This window comes from Oryzias latipes, chromosome 15 (assembly GCF_002234675.1).
Source record: "Oryzias latipes chromosome 15, ASM223467v1".
In the NCBI taxonomy this organism is placed as follows: domain Eukaryota; kingdom Metazoa; phylum Chordata; class Actinopteri; order Beloniformes; family Adrianichthyidae; genus Oryzias; species Oryzias latipes.
Window position 1 is genome coordinate 17,848,181 of NC_019873.2, and position 18,124 is coordinate 17,866,304.

The window sequence follows — 18,124 nt, forward strand, 5'->3', positions numbered from 1 at the left end:
TTATGTGCGTCCGTTGTAATGTATTGACTATGCTTGACATTTAAAATGCATTAAGTGCAAAATTCCTGGACTTGGGCCTCTCTTGCATGGGTTTTGCTTTATCCCATAGATGGCAGCACTAGTTATTCAATATGGCAGCGCCCCTGTTTAATTCAAGAAGGGCCCAAGTCCAGAGACTTTGGTTTGCTAGTCCTCTTAAACTATAAAAGTGAGGTGCTTCACATTATAGCATCTGTAAGCTATGAACTGGTGCTAAAACTGGGTAAAGTATTGATAATTTGGTGTAGCCTCCCTTTAAGCTATGCAATTAAAATAACCAAACCTCTTGGACTTGGGCCCCTTTTGAACTAACCGGTTCAATTAGACTACATTAGCACACTACTCTTTATCCTTCTTTTTTTTATCTACTGTTGTGTGTTGCTGTATATTCTTGCCCTGTGCAGTGCTGCTGGTGGACCACCTGCAATTTAATTGCCCCTGCAAATACCGTAAAGTCTTTGAATCTTGAATTTATTTAATTTAACTGCCAACAAAATAAAAGCATCTGTATGGACTTCAATTGATAGCTAACCCTTCATTATTAGTCAGCATGCTTGGTTTAAATAGACCCAAATGATTTCATTAAGAAATCTTCAAATTCATTATAAAATGAAAACATCAAAACAAATTTGGATTTGCCAAAAAATAAACTGATGAAGAACCTTGTGTTTTAAGCAATGTGCAGCAAAAATGTAAGTTGTGGTTCTGTTAAAGATGGCTTTTCTGGTCTAAAAAAACTATAGTCAACGTAGTTTTACAAAGTTGACATCACCTGACAAAGACTAAAGTCTGAAATATGACCTCTTGTCTATATCAATGTCAAAATAGGTGTAACTGTGATACATAATAAATAGATCTAAATGACAGCCTGTGAACGTCTGTATGCTAAACACTGTTTTCTGTGATGCACCTTTCTAAAATTACAGTAAGTGAGATCATATAAGAAAACACACACATTTCTGCAGAGTTTTGTTCTATCCTCCAGTGGGTTTGTCACAGCATAGCAGGCAAAAGCAATACTGATTGACTCGACTGCGTAACTGCACAGGCACATTGATTTGGCAAAGGGGAAAACGCAGCACAGGGAGAGCGGAATAACACTTCTATTTTCTGTGGCATGAGTCTGCCTTTGCCCTCTGTACACATATCTGTCAGCTTCTCTGTTTTGCACATACACAGCTTAACGGGGAAAACACTGGCAGCCAGAGGTGTCTGGAGACATGCATGCACACACATACAAACACACAACAGGCAACATGGATTTCCTGTTTGGCATTACTGAGCAGTGAACGACACAGCTGAGGGCATCAGGCTACTCTCTAGTCGCCAAAGCAGCCAAGCAAATGTGCTTTCTGCCTCTTTTTTCCCCCCACCTAATGCACACCTTCACAAAACTGTTCGTTCACACCCAGGGACGTCTGCCAAAAACAGCTTATTTTGATAATTACCGCTTTTATTTCTGCATTATTGCTGCTCCAGCTTCATTTTTTATTTTCCTTTCACCTCTTGCTGGGAATGTACCTCGTTCTCCGTGTGCATCTTTCCGTCTCTCATTTCGTTTTCATTAAAACAAATGTGGCTTTCCTTGGCAACATTGGCTTTTTGGCTGGTTTAGCACAGTGTCGAGCCATCCCAACAGGTAAACATGCTTCATCAGCCACATGGATACACCTTCGCTTCCAAGAGCAAGCCTTTTCCCCAGGCTGAGCTAAAACGGATCAGTGGGAAGGTTTCGTTTTGCAAGAACAAACAAGTCCAACGCAAATACACGTCTATGCATTTTGTATGGGGCCTTTAAGTGCGTGCGCTCAAAGGTGCATTTGTGTGGCAGCTGGGGCTGTGTGAACTGATGTGTGTGTTTTGTGTCTCCTTGAGTTTTGTCAGAGTTCCTGTACATGTGTGTGTATGCAGCCTGCACAGCTCAGATGTGTGCGTTTGTCTGCACAGGGTGCATTATTTTACGCAGCAGACCGGACACTGCCAGAGGCGTACACCAAGCGGTCACGCGGCATGACGGAGAAGAGAACAGAGTTGCTGTCAGAAGGCCTTCTTAACACGCTGCTGCTCTCCGTTCGGGGACATTTCAGGAGCATTTGACTGCGAAAGGACTCTGCCAAGAAGCAATAAACACAATTCTCCAAAACTACCACAGAGACACACACGACTTTACCCCTGAAGGCCTCCGGCTTTAAAATACCGTGCTAATATCTTTGATCTCCCCTATGAGACGTGCGTGAGTGAGGGCATGAGGAGGAGGAAGAGGACACAATTCCACCAGGCTGCAGATTCACACCTTTAATGAATCTCTGAGCTTTTTTTTTTTTAAACCATGAGTGGGTGACAAAGAGAGAAGTCGGTTCAGAAACAGACAGATGCATTGTTAAAGCACAAGTTGTTTAATTGACACAATTTGTAACTTTTTTTGGAGCGGGGCAAGAAGTGGATATTTTGCCAGTGCAAACTGGTATTTTGTTTTTAATGATATCGTGATGTTCAGATAAAGGTTTGAAATGATGAGTGTTCATCTAAGTGCCAAAAAAAAAGGCTCACATCTAAATGTTATTATCAGAAGTTGATGTTGGCATAGATATTTTGAAGACCACACTGCTATCATTTTTTTATTAGAGTGAAGATAAGTTGTCCCCTTTTAGAAATAATTTCTTTGAAAAGTGTATCAAAATAACTGATGCATGATTAAAAGATGAATACAAAATTAAAACTTCAATTTTTTAAGTGATGTCTAGTGGTTGTCATAGGGATTGTCTTCTTGACAATGTGATATTTATGTTGTTTGGCTCTTTTCTGATAATTGCTGGTCAACATTTTTTTTTTACAAACCTTTAGACGGAACTAAAAGAATTGATGGTCATTTGTGTAAACTGAACCTGAAAATGTTTTAATGGGGTAAATAATTTACAGAATTAGAAAGCAAAAAGTACATTTGTTGCTAAATTTTCAGTTTAAAGACCCACTCTGACCATCTTTTGAGCCATTTATAAGCGTTATGCCGTCTTTTAATTATGATTAAAAGCAAAATCACAAAAAATCACTGTCGTTTTCTTGGACATTTTTTGCAAAGCAGAAAAAATGATTGAAATTCACCTTTGAGTTGTGAGGTTTTTTTTAACTGTTTAATCAAATACCTGTTTTAAACTGTTATAATCTAGTCTAACTATTTTTTTTTGTGTCTAAACAAATTTATGCTTTTAATAATGCATCACTATTGACAGAAACTTTTTCACACATGTCCAACAGTGTGTTTGTGTGTCTTTTTAATAAAAAGAAAAGAACTGTCTGCTATTATGCCCATGGTTTAAAAATCCATATTAAAAGTAGTGGTCAGAAATAAAAATCTATCCATGCTTACAGTGAGGAGTCATTTATCCATTTAATCTTTTAACTGTTTTTATTTCACATCCTTTTTTTTTAACCCTCAAAGCTCCCATAAAAAAAGACAGTATTCTAACAAATGGCTTTCACGAAGGCAGGAAATAAACATCTTCCTTTCCTGCTTCCTATCACTTTTCCTTCTGCATCAGCATTCAATAACATGTGCAAACTAGAACCTTCTCCATGTGAAGACCAGAGGAAATGATTGTTCACTGTAGTTTCAGCTTTTTCTCAATCAACATCAAAAAAAGAAAGAAGAATTTGTGCGCAAATCATGGCAGCCAATGCAGACAACATTACGAAGCAATCTCATATCAGTGTCACTGATGGGTCCAGCTCAGCCAGCAGCCTAAGGTTGGTTCCTTTAATATTTTGAAGGAACAAAGGTTCCACTGTTGTTGTGGCTTGGAGGAGAGGAGGAGAAATGTCAATGACAGCGCCATTCCAGTTTCAAGTGTTGATTGGAGGATTTCAGCTCTTCAGGGAATCTTTGGCTTGGGGAGGCAGGAGCGCCTCAAAGGGATGAGGGTTTTTGCTGACCCGGTGTCTCCGAGTCTCGCCTGGGTGGACTCCTCCAGGGATTTTGTGTTAGTGTGCCAGGAATCCTTCCCCGGCTCTGATGTTCTGAGAGGCTGAGTGATTGAAGTGCTAAACAGTTTTTGAGTCTGCACCCAGGGTCCTGCATTGAAGCAGGGAAGGCCCCTAGATGGAGGGGGCAGCTGCTTGGCCTGGTTAGCCGAAGATCCTGCAAAGCATGCAGCCCTTGGAGACCCTCCAGCGCCCCCTAGCTTGGGCGACGGGTGTGGCATGCGCTTGTGAAGGCGAGGAGGCGGCAGCGTGCGAGGGCAGGTGGAACCGGCAGATCTTGGAGCGACAGGGTCGTGGGTTATCACAGCGAGGGATTTGCACCCATGCTGCGCTGCACACTGTTGTGCTGACGCTGGGCTGTCTTTTGCAGTCATTTCCTGTGGAGTGCAAGAGCGCAGGCAGGGCAGGTTGGTGCGGAGGCGATGAGTCAGCTTGTCAGGGTCTGCTGCCCAACACACATCTGCCACGAGAGCTTCAGGAGGACAGTCATCTGCGCGAGTTGCTTCCTCTGATGTCCTCTCTGATAGTTCATTGTGGCCCTCGATGGGGAGAGTTCTTACTGGTCTTTCCCGGTGGGAGGGTTCGATGAGACAAGGCTTGAAAGGCTGTAGTATTTGAGGCTGCAAGAAAAAGAAAAAAGTCAACATTTATAGGTAAACAGAAAAATGGAATCAACCAAGCACTGAGGAGAAATTTACTTTAGTGAAGTAAATATTTTCTTTAAAAATGGGAACGACCCAGAAGGAGGCTTCAAAGAAAAAATGGCTGTAGATTCTGTCTATAATGTGGATGTCAGTGCTGGATCTGTTCAGACATCATATTGTGCACACACTGTTGGAAGAACAACTAAAGTTATGAGTCAGTGAGTTTCATTTCAAGTAATTGCTAAACATTATTCATCCCATAGATAAAAACAAGAGCAGCCTTTTCCATTTTTTATGAGTTTATTTAAAAAAAAAAAGGTTAAAAACCGACTGCTCATAAACACTCTGTTAAATGTATTTTGAAATACTGGGACCACTGGGAACGCTTTTCCAATAGATCAAATGTTGATCTGAGTGGTTCATTACCACAACCTGTGTATCTCCTGCTTTCTTTGTTCAGATCTAACAAGCAAAATGTGGGAAGACTGCAACAAAACAGACTATTTGGCTATTTTTCCAGGTAAAAAGAACCAACAAGGTCAGACATACTTTGATTTTTACATGTATGAAACTCCAGAAAGGGGACCTTTTTTTCAGTGAAGTCAATGTTTAGTTTTGAAAACCATCTAACAAAATAATAGGAAACATGGCTGAAGTAGCCTATGACCCAAAACATCAATAAAAATGCTCCATATCCTGATTGTAAGACTGATTCGGTATGAGACTGATGGCAGCTCTGTTTTACCATTGGAGATTCCATCCTAGCGTTTTAGGTGTCCTTTGAACGGGAGCTGCACAATTCAACCCACCTGAAACCATCTCCAGCTACTAATGAGCCTGAACTCGGCTTTGGCACAAACACGCTCTCTGAGTGGGAAGTGAAAAGATTTCAAAGGATGCGAAAATACAGCTGTAATGGTGGTTGTTTCTATTTTCATCATCGACCCGCTTGCACTGCCAATGCGAGCAAATGTCCAGGGCCACAGCCCCACCTCCTGGTTCCTCGGTGCAGTGCGCCCACTGAGCTGTCCACTCACTCTGCGAGAGGTTGCATGGATTTCTGGTTCCAATTTAAACTTAAAGTAAGCTTTATTTTGCCGTTTTATATCCATCTTTAATTATTTACTGGATTTTGACATTTAAAATAATGAAACTAAAGTCTGTTATAAAAATAAAGACAGCCTCAGATCAAAGATGGGCATTTTTACTCTCATCTGATCTCCCTTTTCATTCCTGTTTCACACAGAAACATTTTTAAGGCAGGTCTTTTTTATAGTTTGGACTGTGTGATTCCTGACTGAAATCTCAATTAGCATAATTATAGCAGTTCTCTGTCTTCTTTAATTGTAAGGGTCGGTAATGAGAGCGCGCTGTGCACTATATTTATACCTCATAAATAGAGGAGCGTAGTCAGTGATTGAGACACGGCAAGTCTGAAAGCTTCAATTTGGTAATTATTTGCTTCTACGGGTGTCTGCAAAAGATACTAATACTGTGCAGCAATCAATCGGAGCCTTTCATGGCACTGGAACAGAGTAAATATCTCAGCATCTAATCATAGCGACCACACTAAAAGATATTCACCAACAAGCCAATTTGTGGCACCTGGAAGAAAATCTCACGGCCAAAAGTGATCGATCTCGACTCAAGCATCTCTCCACTCTAGAAATAGCTTGTGATTAGAAATCAGCATGCACGAATGTGGATGAAGAGATTGAAAAGATGTCTGTGACTGCAGGAAAATGGCAGGATGTGCGGTACAGAAGCACAGGAGGCTGACGTTACAACATCAGTGCATTTTAAAACGCTAGGAGGTCGACTGAAACAAAACATGTTACACAAGTCATGCAAACATAAAGTCTCAAGTGTGATGGGGAAAGTAAGAGATGATTTTGAAACCAAATATATATATCTATATATAGAGATATATATTTGTCTGTTCATTAAAAACAATTCAAAACAATCAAATCGTCAACTGCATTTGCATCGGACAAAGCTGGATTAAAAACTTAAATTAATTAAAAAGAATCATAAGTCTCGTGCAAACGCGTGAAGAATAGCATGCTTCTCAGATCGCCGTGTGCAGATCTGAGGGGGCTGCAGACCAAGTTGAAGGAAGATTTACTATACCACGATGTGTCAGTGAAGTAGCACGCTAGATGCTCCACACCTTGTCAAAGGTAATGTGCAAGGAAACAATGATGGAGAGAATGAATCAAATTGGATCAAAATTAGGTTTGTAAGAGGCCTTGGGTTTCATAGAGGAGAGAAGGGATTAATGGCATGAAAGAAGGAATAAAAGACAGACAACACAATTACTGAGTTACAGCAAATTCAGAAGCACAACAGAGACAAAGCCTTGTTAGGGTCAAAATCCTACGTTAGCTCAACAAATAAACCATATTAGTGTCATGCATGATGACAGCAAATCCCATTCATTTAGATGTCTTAAAGCGAGCTGGTAAACTAGCTACATACTGGTTTGTTTATAGCTAAAGCTCCTGATTGGAGAGTCAGAGCATTAGTTGACTTTTGGCTTTTGCCTTCAGTTTTGTTTCTCCTCTGGCAACATTTAAAAAAATTGTTTTGTATAATTAAAAAAAGGCCTTTTTTATATTCTCCTTTAGTAATGCTGGTTAGGACTGCGATTAATTACACCAGAAGCAAAACACAACATGACTACAGCCTTAAGTGTACTCAAGTATTTGTTTAAAAAAAAAAGTAAAGGTCAATACAAGAGCACTTAATATAAAAATAAAAGAAAATCTGTTAATTTTGTGTGTTGATGTGAAAATAAGAACCAGCTAGAAAAATAAAAAGAAATCCTGCATGTTTTTTTTTTTCTTTTCATTTGAGTTCTTTACTTTCATACATGTGCCTTGTTACTACTGTTACTCTATTTGACACGCCCGCGTGCACAATCATCAGCGCAGCATAACAAAAAAATATATATATATTTTATGACATTTTCAGTTTGAATTTTGGTATAAACCTTTATTTAAAAACAGGTAGAAAACAAACAAAAATCTCTATATTTTTTTTTTCAAAAAAAAAACGTGTTCAAACGTAGAATTCTCTTCTAAAAAGGAAAATAATTTTGTATGGTAGTAAAAAAGTTGGAAAGCTACTGAGTAACTTGTCAGACCCTTAGATGCGCTGCATTTTGCAAAGAGAACAGAGGAGGCTGCAGAGGATGTTCAGTGACTCACTCTGTCTGCGCTGGGGCATGCTGGTGCGGGTCAAGCCCTGATGCTGCGCCTGCCAAGGGGACAGCAGGGGGGTGGGCAGCACACCCTACGCAGGGAAAACACAAAGGACAGAAAGCATAACACAGCAGAACACACCCACCATGAAAGTCATGCTCACAAAGACTCTCAGGCCTGACTGCACTTCTAATGAGTACAAACAGCCCAATTAGCACGCCACACCGGAGCATTTACAGGAGTGCATGCAAACACCGAACAGCATGCAGCCTCAACATTAATGGAAAGTTCACTTCTAGGGATTTTTTTCCTAAAACTTTTACTGATTCATTTTGGAATACATTTTTAGAAAGCAACGGAGAGCAACACTGAAACAAGGTGCACTATAAGTGAACTGATGTACAGCAACATTCATGTTTTTGAGCACTTAAGGTCAGTCTAATTTAGATAACTGCAAATTAAAAACAATATTTTTGCTTTAATCTATTAAATATATATTTTTAGAATTTTACACATATAGAAATTGGCTAAAACTGATATCTCAAAGTGATGATAAACTTTTTCCCCCCAATCTTTCCAAAAAACACCTTGAATGAAGCTTTACAACCATCTTCACATCCCTTTGCATATTCCATGTCCTATTACAATGTAGTGGAAAGGAAAGCGATGTCCAATGGACGCTGGTAAAGAACCGTGTGTGACCTTTCTTGGCGGTGGTCGGCTCCACCTTGTCACAGATGGTTATGACCTTGCAGGAGTGAAGCTGCTCCAGTTGGAGCAGGTCAGGTACATCTTTGCTGACAGCCGGCCGGGAACTTCCTGTGTCCACATAGCTATGTGCACCAACTGAGATGCACATTTTCCCTCCAGTGACTTTGCCATTCTTTGTGCAAAGTTACATTTTCAGAAAGGTAATCTGGAAGAAAACTTCAGTCCAGAAAAGAAGTAATGATTTAGACTCATTTTCTGACAGTATCATTAGGAAAAGTGCCTAAAAAAGTTACCCTACAATCAGCTACTAGCATGTCACCAGTCGTTCTAGTTGACTAATTATCAAACAGAAAAAAGAGAAATACCACATTTGGTTGGACACATGAAGCAAGAAGACAAGAAAATGAGGCGGCAACTTCCTTGCAGCTTCAGCAAAGTCTATTCTTCACCCCTCTAGTGCTACTGTTCCTGCTGGATCTCCCTTTGTCTATGTCCCTCCTTGAACACCAACAAGTGTTTCAGCAGGCGGTGTTGGCAGAAGCTTCCCAGTGAAGCATCATTTGCAGAGAGAAAAAAGGCAATAATAACGAAGGGGTAGGTTGGAGGGCCTTGAACGATTCTGTCAGAATTTGGCAGCTTTATTGAAACCCTGAAGCTGCTTCCGTCTGTCTGTCAGTTTCTTACATTTTCCATTCCTGTAAACGCCTCCGATGAAGGGCGTACATCACCAGGGCAGTGAGACAAAAAGTGGAAAAGTAGAAAAAAATATTTTAACAAGATATATTTATAACCTATCAGTTCCGTCTTTTTTTTCCCCGGTAAGTAACAACATGTAGACCTGGGTTCAGGGGTCAATAGCTCAGGGTAAAAGTAAAGATTTAGTTCTTTCAGGCACTCACAGTTTTAATGAGTACACAGGAAATGCATTCTCATCCTACTGCCCTCACAGCTGGGCCCGGGGTGTTGGAGTGAAAGACATGGTTGGTTTGGCTACAAACATTTTTAAATTCCATTCTACATTGATCCTCTTAATGTGATAAGTATCTGTACATATCTTTTATTCCACAGGAAACTGTTTAGGATTCCAATTTTACTGTCAGAAAACCAATTTTCAATTTTTTTAACTGGCTTTGAAATGTTTTTAAGAAAGGTGAATTCTTTCATTCAAATCAATGTTGAGTTTTAGTCCCATGTTCCCATACGGGTGTTGACCCGTTCAGGTGCCTATGGCATTGGGTGCTCCAGCCCCGTGGAGGGTTGTACACAGGTGCTGCTGCATCTTGAAGTGAGCGCAGGTGTCTTGCGGTTCCATTGAGCGTCGTGCGACCACCTTAGGGGACATAACGAAAATGGAACGCACCCTTACGTGTTAAGTGTTCTCTAAGACCTATTACCCTGTCATGTTAATACTTTCACTCTGTGGGCTCACCCAGCGATCCACAATCTTAAAAATGTGTGGAGGCCACCTTCATTCCCATTACACGTTCATCCATTTTGGTTCGTCCAGCTTTTAGCCACCCATGAGGGCAGTTGTGAATAAGGCAAAAGAAGGAGCCTATTCTGAGTGTTAGCTAATGATTTTTCAACCATATCTTTTCTTTACATTGTATTACAGTATATGGTTTCACCTCAGATAATGAAAGAGAAGGTGCCATCTGATGATAAAGCTTGTGTCTCTGCGTCAGTGTTTGCTCTCTACAGCCATTTCCACACCCGGACTATCAGTTCACTGTGCATTTCAGCCCTTTAATTATTCCAGTCTGTTGTTGTTACAAGCTAAGATGACAGTATAATGCAGGAATGAAAATGAACAGAGCTTATACTGTTTGTTTGCTGCCCCTAGAGTGCCTGTGTGAGTGTGTATTTGTGTTCCTGCAAAATGTAAACAAGCAGGTTTAAGAATGTAATTTAAGAGCTTATGGTCCAACAAATGAACATTTACTTTTTGCTGGTCAGCAACAAAAAGCTTAAGTGGGGAAACTGAATAGTTTTACAATAAAAAGGAAAAGTCATTTCTCTTTTTAATTAAAGATTGGGCAAAATAGGAGCTAAAGCGAGATGTGGATTTATCTGCAAATGCAACAATGAATGGACAGTAGTACATGTGTTATCAAATGGGACTGTGCCTTATAAATATAAATATATATATTTGGCTATAAAATACAATCTGTCTCCATGTGATGATCTTGGTTTAGAGTTTTCAAACTAGAGCTTGTGGAAAGACACTTTGAAGGAAAGTTTTTGATTTTGCTGCGATCCCACAACCTTTTCATCACATGTTTGATTTTAGGAGACCCTGCGTCGCCCTTAACAGACTCCACATCTTCAAAGTCTTCATTCAAAAAGCTTCGTAGAGCAGGTTCACGCTGACAGTCAAGTTTGGTTCCAAGACTCGCTTCAGTGACTTTGGCAATTAAATCTTCACCTGTCCAAAAGTGAGTGTGTATGGGTAAGTGTGTGTTCCTGCTGTTTGGTGCAGGAGGGGCAGACAAAGTGTGGGTGTAGGGAGAAGGTCAAGATCCGGAAAAAAAAGGCAAAACTTTCAACTAACAGCTTAACACCGATCACTGGGCTCTGTCCTCTCACTCCGAGAGACGGCAAATTGATCTAATTATGTTAGAGGTAGGAGACAACAAAGGTCTCAGATAGACAGGGTCACAAACATAAGGGGAAAAAACAGAAAAATCACTGAAGCAAGAAAAGAGAAAAAAAAACTGAATAGGAGCAATAAAAAACAAAGATGTCAAGGGAGCCGTAAGAAGAGATGAAGAAACGAATGTTTAAAAGGCAGAGAGGGAGAAAGGAGCTGTAATTATGCTCTGTATCTGCCGCTGACGTAACGCTGCCTGTTGTTGTGTTGCCATTGTTTCACTGCGGCAGCTCATCTGCATGTTTGTTTATCTGGGTTATTAGCGGGGTCTCCCCCCCCCCCTTCCTCCCGTCAGCTGAACTCATTGTTCAGTCACACTGAGCGTGCTCCACACCTGAGCACGAGGACACGTCCAGCATCCCATTTTCACAATTACATACAGAGCAAAAAAAAGAAAAAAAAAAATATCAAGCAGGCAGGCACAAAGCTGCACATGCTCTTATATTGTTCTGTGTGAAATCGCCAAACTCATACCGCACATGATTTCTTTGCAACAATAAGAAGAAGGGACAAAGGAAGATCCACTGGTGTGATTGCTCCAGGGATACGCTCACAAAGCTTAGTTTTCTACAAGTTACATTTAAGTAGGTTCTATTGCCACACTGCTTGTGCAACTAGCTGTGACAAGCGCAACCAAGTGTGCATTTAATATAACACTTTCTTTAATCTTTGGGAAAATGGTGCTTGACCTCAAAACTGGAACCTAATCACAATTGTTGTCGAAAGCTTACCAATATGAAAAAGCTTAAAGTTAAATATAGGGATTTTTTTGTAGCCCTGAGGGCAGCAATACATACATTTTTGGTCCCTCTCTTGTTAGAAAATGCAAATAAAGCGGCCCTGCAGGCACAAAATTAAAAATAAGGAGCAACAAACCTTGCACTAAAATTCCTCTGAACTTCTCTCTTGGTTTTTCTACTGAAGTAAAGTAAGAGCTCTTAAAAATGTGTGTCTAGACTAATCTCCTTGCAAACACTTTAACCTTCAGACTACAGAGATAAAAAACCTTTGTATGAACTACAAAGCTATAAAAACGTTACATCTTCTAGGCTTTGACGCAGAAAGTAATTTGTTTTTTCCTAATATGGCATCAGAGGAAAACAGACACTCCAGCGTACTGGAGCACTTTAGATGTTGGATGAGAAAAAAATCATTTTAAAGAACAAAAAATAACAAAAAAAAAAGTCTACAAATGTTGCCTTAAAGACCCACTCCAACCGTTTTTAACATGTGCGGTGTTTTTCAGATGATGGAGAACATATGATTAGGAAAATTAAACTTAAAATTGCATTTCTGAGCATTTCTTTATTCAAATCATGGTGAATCAGGAGCAGAAAAAAAATGTAGTTTGAAAAAACTTGTGGAAAACACAGATAATGCATTTACGTGTAGATGACAAGATCCATGTACGTCTTTACTTTCCTCGTCCGAGCTGGAATCGGACTCAAACCTGTACGGCTGGACAGCTCCGATATTGCTCACCATTTTTTTGGAGCGGTAATGCTTGGTTGGGTTGTAATGGGTGTAAACAGATGGGTGACGGGAAGTGGGGACAGGCCAACAGTCCTACCTACAAGTCAGAGGTTAATGTTTAAGAAACTACTGCTGCTCTGGAAAAATGATGTCCTAGAAAACAACACAGGTTTTTTTATTTTGGATAAAAATGGCATAATCATAAAAGACGACTGAGAACGCTTTTAAAATAGAGCAAAAGATGATGGGAGTGGGACTTTTACATGAATATTTGAGTAGATACACTACTATGCAAAAACAATGGGGTATTATGGAAAAAAAAAAGTTTGCCACCAAGCTTTTTGATTAAACAGCAAACACCAAAGTTTCTTTTTTTTTTAAAGAAATGTTACTGTTATATATACATTGTGAATTGTTTTTTCTCTTCCAATTCTTTGCCAAAGGAATGGCCCAAGTGCACAGCTAACCTTTAAGATCAACTGCGAGCTCTGAAAACTCAAAGGTTACAGACATAATGTGTTTATTTTCACTGAGCAGTGAAACTGTGTGCAGGAAACTGTCTGCGCCCGCTCTGGTGATGGCACAGTAATGTTGACGAAAGGAGATGAAAAAAATACATATATATATATACAATATCTAAAAATATGTAAAAATATATAGTAGTATAAAGTGCACAGACAAAACAAAAACATTTTGATGATGGGTTTTCAGTGCATTAAACCCAGATTATGTTTGTTTTTTTCTTTTTTAACCAGAGGTTTGAATCCCATCATGTATAGCTCTGCTTTGATGGTTGCTATAGCAACTGGTAAACTATACGCTCCTGTGGCAAGTGGGCACCTAATGTAGTTGGCAGGCTAACATGTTTTGTTTTTTTTCCCCGTCTGCATGTGTCAAGATATAAATGTTTCCACTTCTGAAACGGATAGGTAACAGTTCATATGGTAGCATTTTGTCAAAATGATTTCCTTTCTGGAAATAATTGTGCTAAATGCTTAGGGCTGCCTGCTTTTTGTGTGTGTGTCACCCTTTTAGCAAAGAGCAGGTCAATTAGGAGAGTGTTTTTACTAGGCACACTGCCTGTGGCATTTCAGCTATACAATCAATAGCTGACTGCCACACAGCATGCTGCTCTAGCATGAGCCTGCAAATACAAAAACACAAATCAGTCCAATTCTTTCTCCCTACATGCGTCTCTATCTACATTTGTCTGTTCCTGCAATGTTAGGACTAGCTTCCATGTTCTGGGAGTTCTGGCTGTTTAGATGAAAGGCAATGTGGCGGCAAACTGATAAACAAATAAACTGTATTCCGTGGAGATGACATGGCAAAGCAATTTAACCCTCTGGAGACTTTCCAGCTGTGGATGAGAAACACACAACATGATTGTAGCCAGTCTTCAATGTGAGCTATTGTTGATATAGAGTTTGGACACGATATTCTACTGATCTGATCAGCAGAATCAGGCTGCGATAGCAAACAGAGGCTCAAAGGGAATTGAGTTCTGGATGAACTTTCTCTCTATGAAGTTCAATAAACCCAGATTTTACGGTTAAAAAAAAAAAGCTTAGTAATAATCTGACTCACAGCATGGTTTGGTGGCCTCCAGTGCGTCTGGGTAGCTTTGTCGTAGAGATGACGTTTTTCACCCTGCCTGCCACCGTGGGGTCGTAGTGAGGAGGGGGCCCCCTGGTGGTGGCATTGACACCTAGTTTGTCCTGGAAAAGACTGGATTGGAAAAGAAAAAAATAAATAAAAAAATTAAAAAAATAGAAATAATATACTTTCAAGTGTAAGTTTACTGGATAATAATGAAGAAAAAGAAGATACATGGACTATGGGATAGGAAGAAATGTCAAGACCAGAAACAAAGCATTTCTGCTTGACAAACCTTGCAGCCACAATCAATATAGTCACGATGACTTGGGGGTACCTAGGGAAACCACTGTCAGTCAACAGTCTACCCTTACCAGAGGAAATGCAACACAAAATACGTTCTCTGGACAAAAACTCAGACGTTTGGAGGTCTTATGGGTAAATGATTTAACTCGCATATTGACTCACAAATCTCTGCACAAAGTTTCTCTATCTGTTCATACAAATAGGTTACAATAATTCAGAATGCATGTATTAAGGTGATTAAGGCCCTTTTAATGCAATGTAAATTAAAAACAAAATTAATGCTGGAGTACTTTACTAAAGGTGTGGTGTTTTTGATAGTTTCAACTTACAAACTCTTAAGTTGTATTTAATTTTGATGGTGCAAGCACCAACATGTCTGTATTTGAGATATCACTCTAGGAAAGTAAGACATGTAGAAATTGTAATTGCTTATTTGTATTTTGGTCACTGATAAATTAATGCTTTTTACCTCAGCGGCCAAGGGCAAAAAGAATTTAAACATGTACTTTTTGTGTTTAAAGAAATGTATTTGGCTATATTAATTATAAATTAAGTGATACAGTAATTTGATGGGAACAGTAATGCTAAACATTAACACTGAAGATGCCAAAAACTTAAACATGGTGACAAACACTGTGGTCCATGTAGTTTGCGATAAAATACACATTATTTCATTTTAATGAAAAAATAAGTCTGGTTTAGTACGGGTTAAAGATATTATGAACAAGAATAAACATGTTTGCCAAAAAACCTATGTTTAAAAAACGTTTTTTTTTTTTTCAATAAAAATACTTCAAACAGGTCAAAACGTTTTTCATTAAAAACAGATGATTTTAATTGCTTTTTAGCAGTCAAAATCTGACAATTACCCTGAACGCTCACTATTAGTACATTTGCAACATTTCATTATGTTTAAAGTGTTGTTGTTTTTTAAATCCACATAAAGAACATAATCTCCTGCACAGAGATTCTTAAAAGATCTGACAAAAATTGCAGCTATTTTTCAGCGTAGATGAAAACACAATTGAGTTTAAACAGGATGAGAGTCTAATCATCAACAGCAGCCACAACACTAATGGAAACAGCATCCAAAAATCCAATCTGCCAAGTAGAACTGAGAAAGTCCCTTCTCAGTCTCCCAAGATTCCCCTTTTTTCCCCCGGACTTTTGCATCCAAAGACACTATATTCTACGGTTATTGCAGCACATCTGCTGTTTTGCTTCTTCAAATCTCCATTATGGTCACTTTAGTTACTTTCAGCAGTCTAAACTGAGCAGTTTCTAACGTTTGACCTCATTTGTTCAGAGAGCTGCTAAAGAGATCTGTAAAGTCTCTAAACCAATTTCAGGGAGAAATATCAAACTCAGCGGCCCTAATGGTAAAACAACAGAAGCATTTATTCTTTAAAGAAACACTAAAAAGATTTTAGCCTATGGGACAAGTAAAAACCACAGCATTCTGCACAGGGCTTTCTTTTTTTTTGTCTAATACTGCTGGCATTTTTGAGGAAATAGGAAAGTAAGATTTGCTAAATTTCTCAAATTCTGACTTTTCGAGGGAAGCATCAACTCAGGAACTACTTGTTGACCTATTTCTAGAACATTTTGACTTTTACACTATCAAAATTTCTAAAAGTCATCCACAGAATGTAAAACTTTGTTTTTTTTTCCTTTGCTTGTGGATGGGTGTTACTTCTAATTGGCAAGGTAGCACGTGGACAGTCAAATGCTTCCAGGTTTGACATTTTGGCATTTGTCAAATTGGATGAGATTTGAATTATGTCACCAGATATTTTTTGGCTAATAAGGGAATACCTGTGAAATATGTGGAGCATAGAAATGGAGTCAAAACTGAACAAAATGTGATGGCAGGCAGAGGAGACCCACTGTAGTGGAAGTAGGAGTCAACCAAAATATTCCAACTGTTCAGCAAAAAAATGTGTTTAAATGATTCTATCTCATTTCACACCGGAAGAAGGTTTTTCAAAAGGCTTAAACTGTATTTTCTAAATGAGTAAAGGGGTGCAGTGCCTGTTTTGTGCCTGCGACCACTACAAAATAAATTTAGGTGGTATGGAAATATCTCCCTTACATTTTTCACTATTTAGGTTCTTGCTAGTTTGTTGTTGGTGGAAATGCGAGTCATAATTAAAGTAATAATGCAAACAAAGCTTTGCATGAACACTTACTCAAGTTCGAGCTCTGTGACAGATCAGTCTTCAAAGCACACTGTACACACTGATCCCTGTTCAGCTTCTCGGCTTAAAATAAGACACAGACTTAAAATAAAGGGGCTTCATTTGAGCTTGAATAGTCAGTGTGAGAAAAGCTCTTGTTGCCTAATGCATTCATTCTTCTTGGCTGCTATCAGCCACATAGAGAGTGCTTGCTAGTTTAACCAAGACACCAGCATTAGGTGGTGAACTCCTAAAGGTTTTCAGTCTTCCATGTAAAAAAAGGCTGAATATTTCTACCATTATCTTTCAAAGTGTTTCTGTTGAAATAATACTTAATATTTCTAACTAACCACTATTCAGCAGCTACTAAAGAACGCTCTGACCCAAAAAAAAAATTTTTAAAAAGACATTAGATATAATAACTATTGTTTTTTGTTTTTCTTTTAAGTACCATATTTTTCAGAATTTAAGTTGCGTTCTTTTGCATTATTTGGCAGTGGGGAGTGATTTATATTTAGGAGTGACTTATTTGGAATTTTTATAAAAACAAATAGGCTCATGTGTTTGTTATTTTACCACTAACAACTGCTAGAGGGCGCTGTAGGTAAGTGTAACAGTATAACAGGGACAGAGGAAGCAGCGCAAACCTCGGCAGAATTGTTCTACAGCAACACAGACAATGAAGAAGTCAACGGATTTAGAGATTTGAATCAACATAAAGAGTTTGCTAACTTGTTAGAATGTTTTATATGCCATGGTTATATATATTATACATATATTGTGCTAATAAACTGGACACTTATTTAGTTCCTCTTATGTTTCATGAAGCTAAATGCGTTAACAGTAGTTATTATTATGTATCCGTCATTGTTTGCATTTTAAGATGGTCCTGTTTTTTTTGTTAAATAATGTTCTACCAAAAGAGCGTCTTATACTTCAGAGCAATATCTATATAATCTTGTTCTTCTTTATCGTGCTTTCTTTGACTGCTGCAACTTATACTCCGGAGTGACTTATAAAGCATCCCATTTCAGATGAATTGGAGAAAAAAGGCCTGCAAACTAAAATGCAGCATTGCCTCTTCTCTTAGTAACACTCTGTAAACCTGTATTGGAATCACCTGATTCAGCTCATCAGCTCTGCAGACTCGATAGCAGGCCGCAGTCATTTACATCAAGTGTGTTGGAGCAGGGAAATGAGCACAACATGCAGAGCAGAGGTCCATACAGACCACAACCAAGAAAGACTACTGTAAATGAATACCATTCAGAACAGAACTACTGTAAATGCTAAACTGTAGACAAGAAAAGTAGCTCAAGTTTATGTTTGACATCACCTTGCTGTAAA

The 18,124-nt window shown here is 39.0% G+C and overlaps 1 protein-coding gene across 8 annotated transcripts in view; it reads right to left on the reverse strand.

Annotated features, from left to right (window-relative positions):
- Nucleotides 1–2,415: 2,415 nt before the first annotated feature.
- The window catches only part of LOC101162863 (serine-rich coiled-coil domain-containing protein 2), a 44,328-nt gene continuing 28,619 nt past the window's right edge, over nt 2,416–18,124 (reverse strand). For 3 of the 8 annotated variants that reach the window (XM_023963032.1, XM_023963033.1, XM_011484349.3), the window contains 2 exons: nt 14,286–14,426; nt 2,416–4,637 (listed from right to left, as the gene is read on the reverse strand). In XM_023963032.1, coding sequence (XP_023818800.1) covers nt 3,909–4,637; nt 14,286–14,426 — 870 coding nt within the window. In that variant the 3' untranslated portion in view covers nt 2,416–3,908. Of the gene's footprint in view, nt 4,638–6,791; nt 6,832–7,870; nt 7,956–12,707; nt 12,796–14,011; nt 14,059–14,285; nt 14,427–18,124 lie in introns of all 8 variants that reach the window. The other 5 variants (XR_002874685.1, XM_023963035.1, XM_023963034.1 and 2 more) reach the window with 5 other exon arrangements.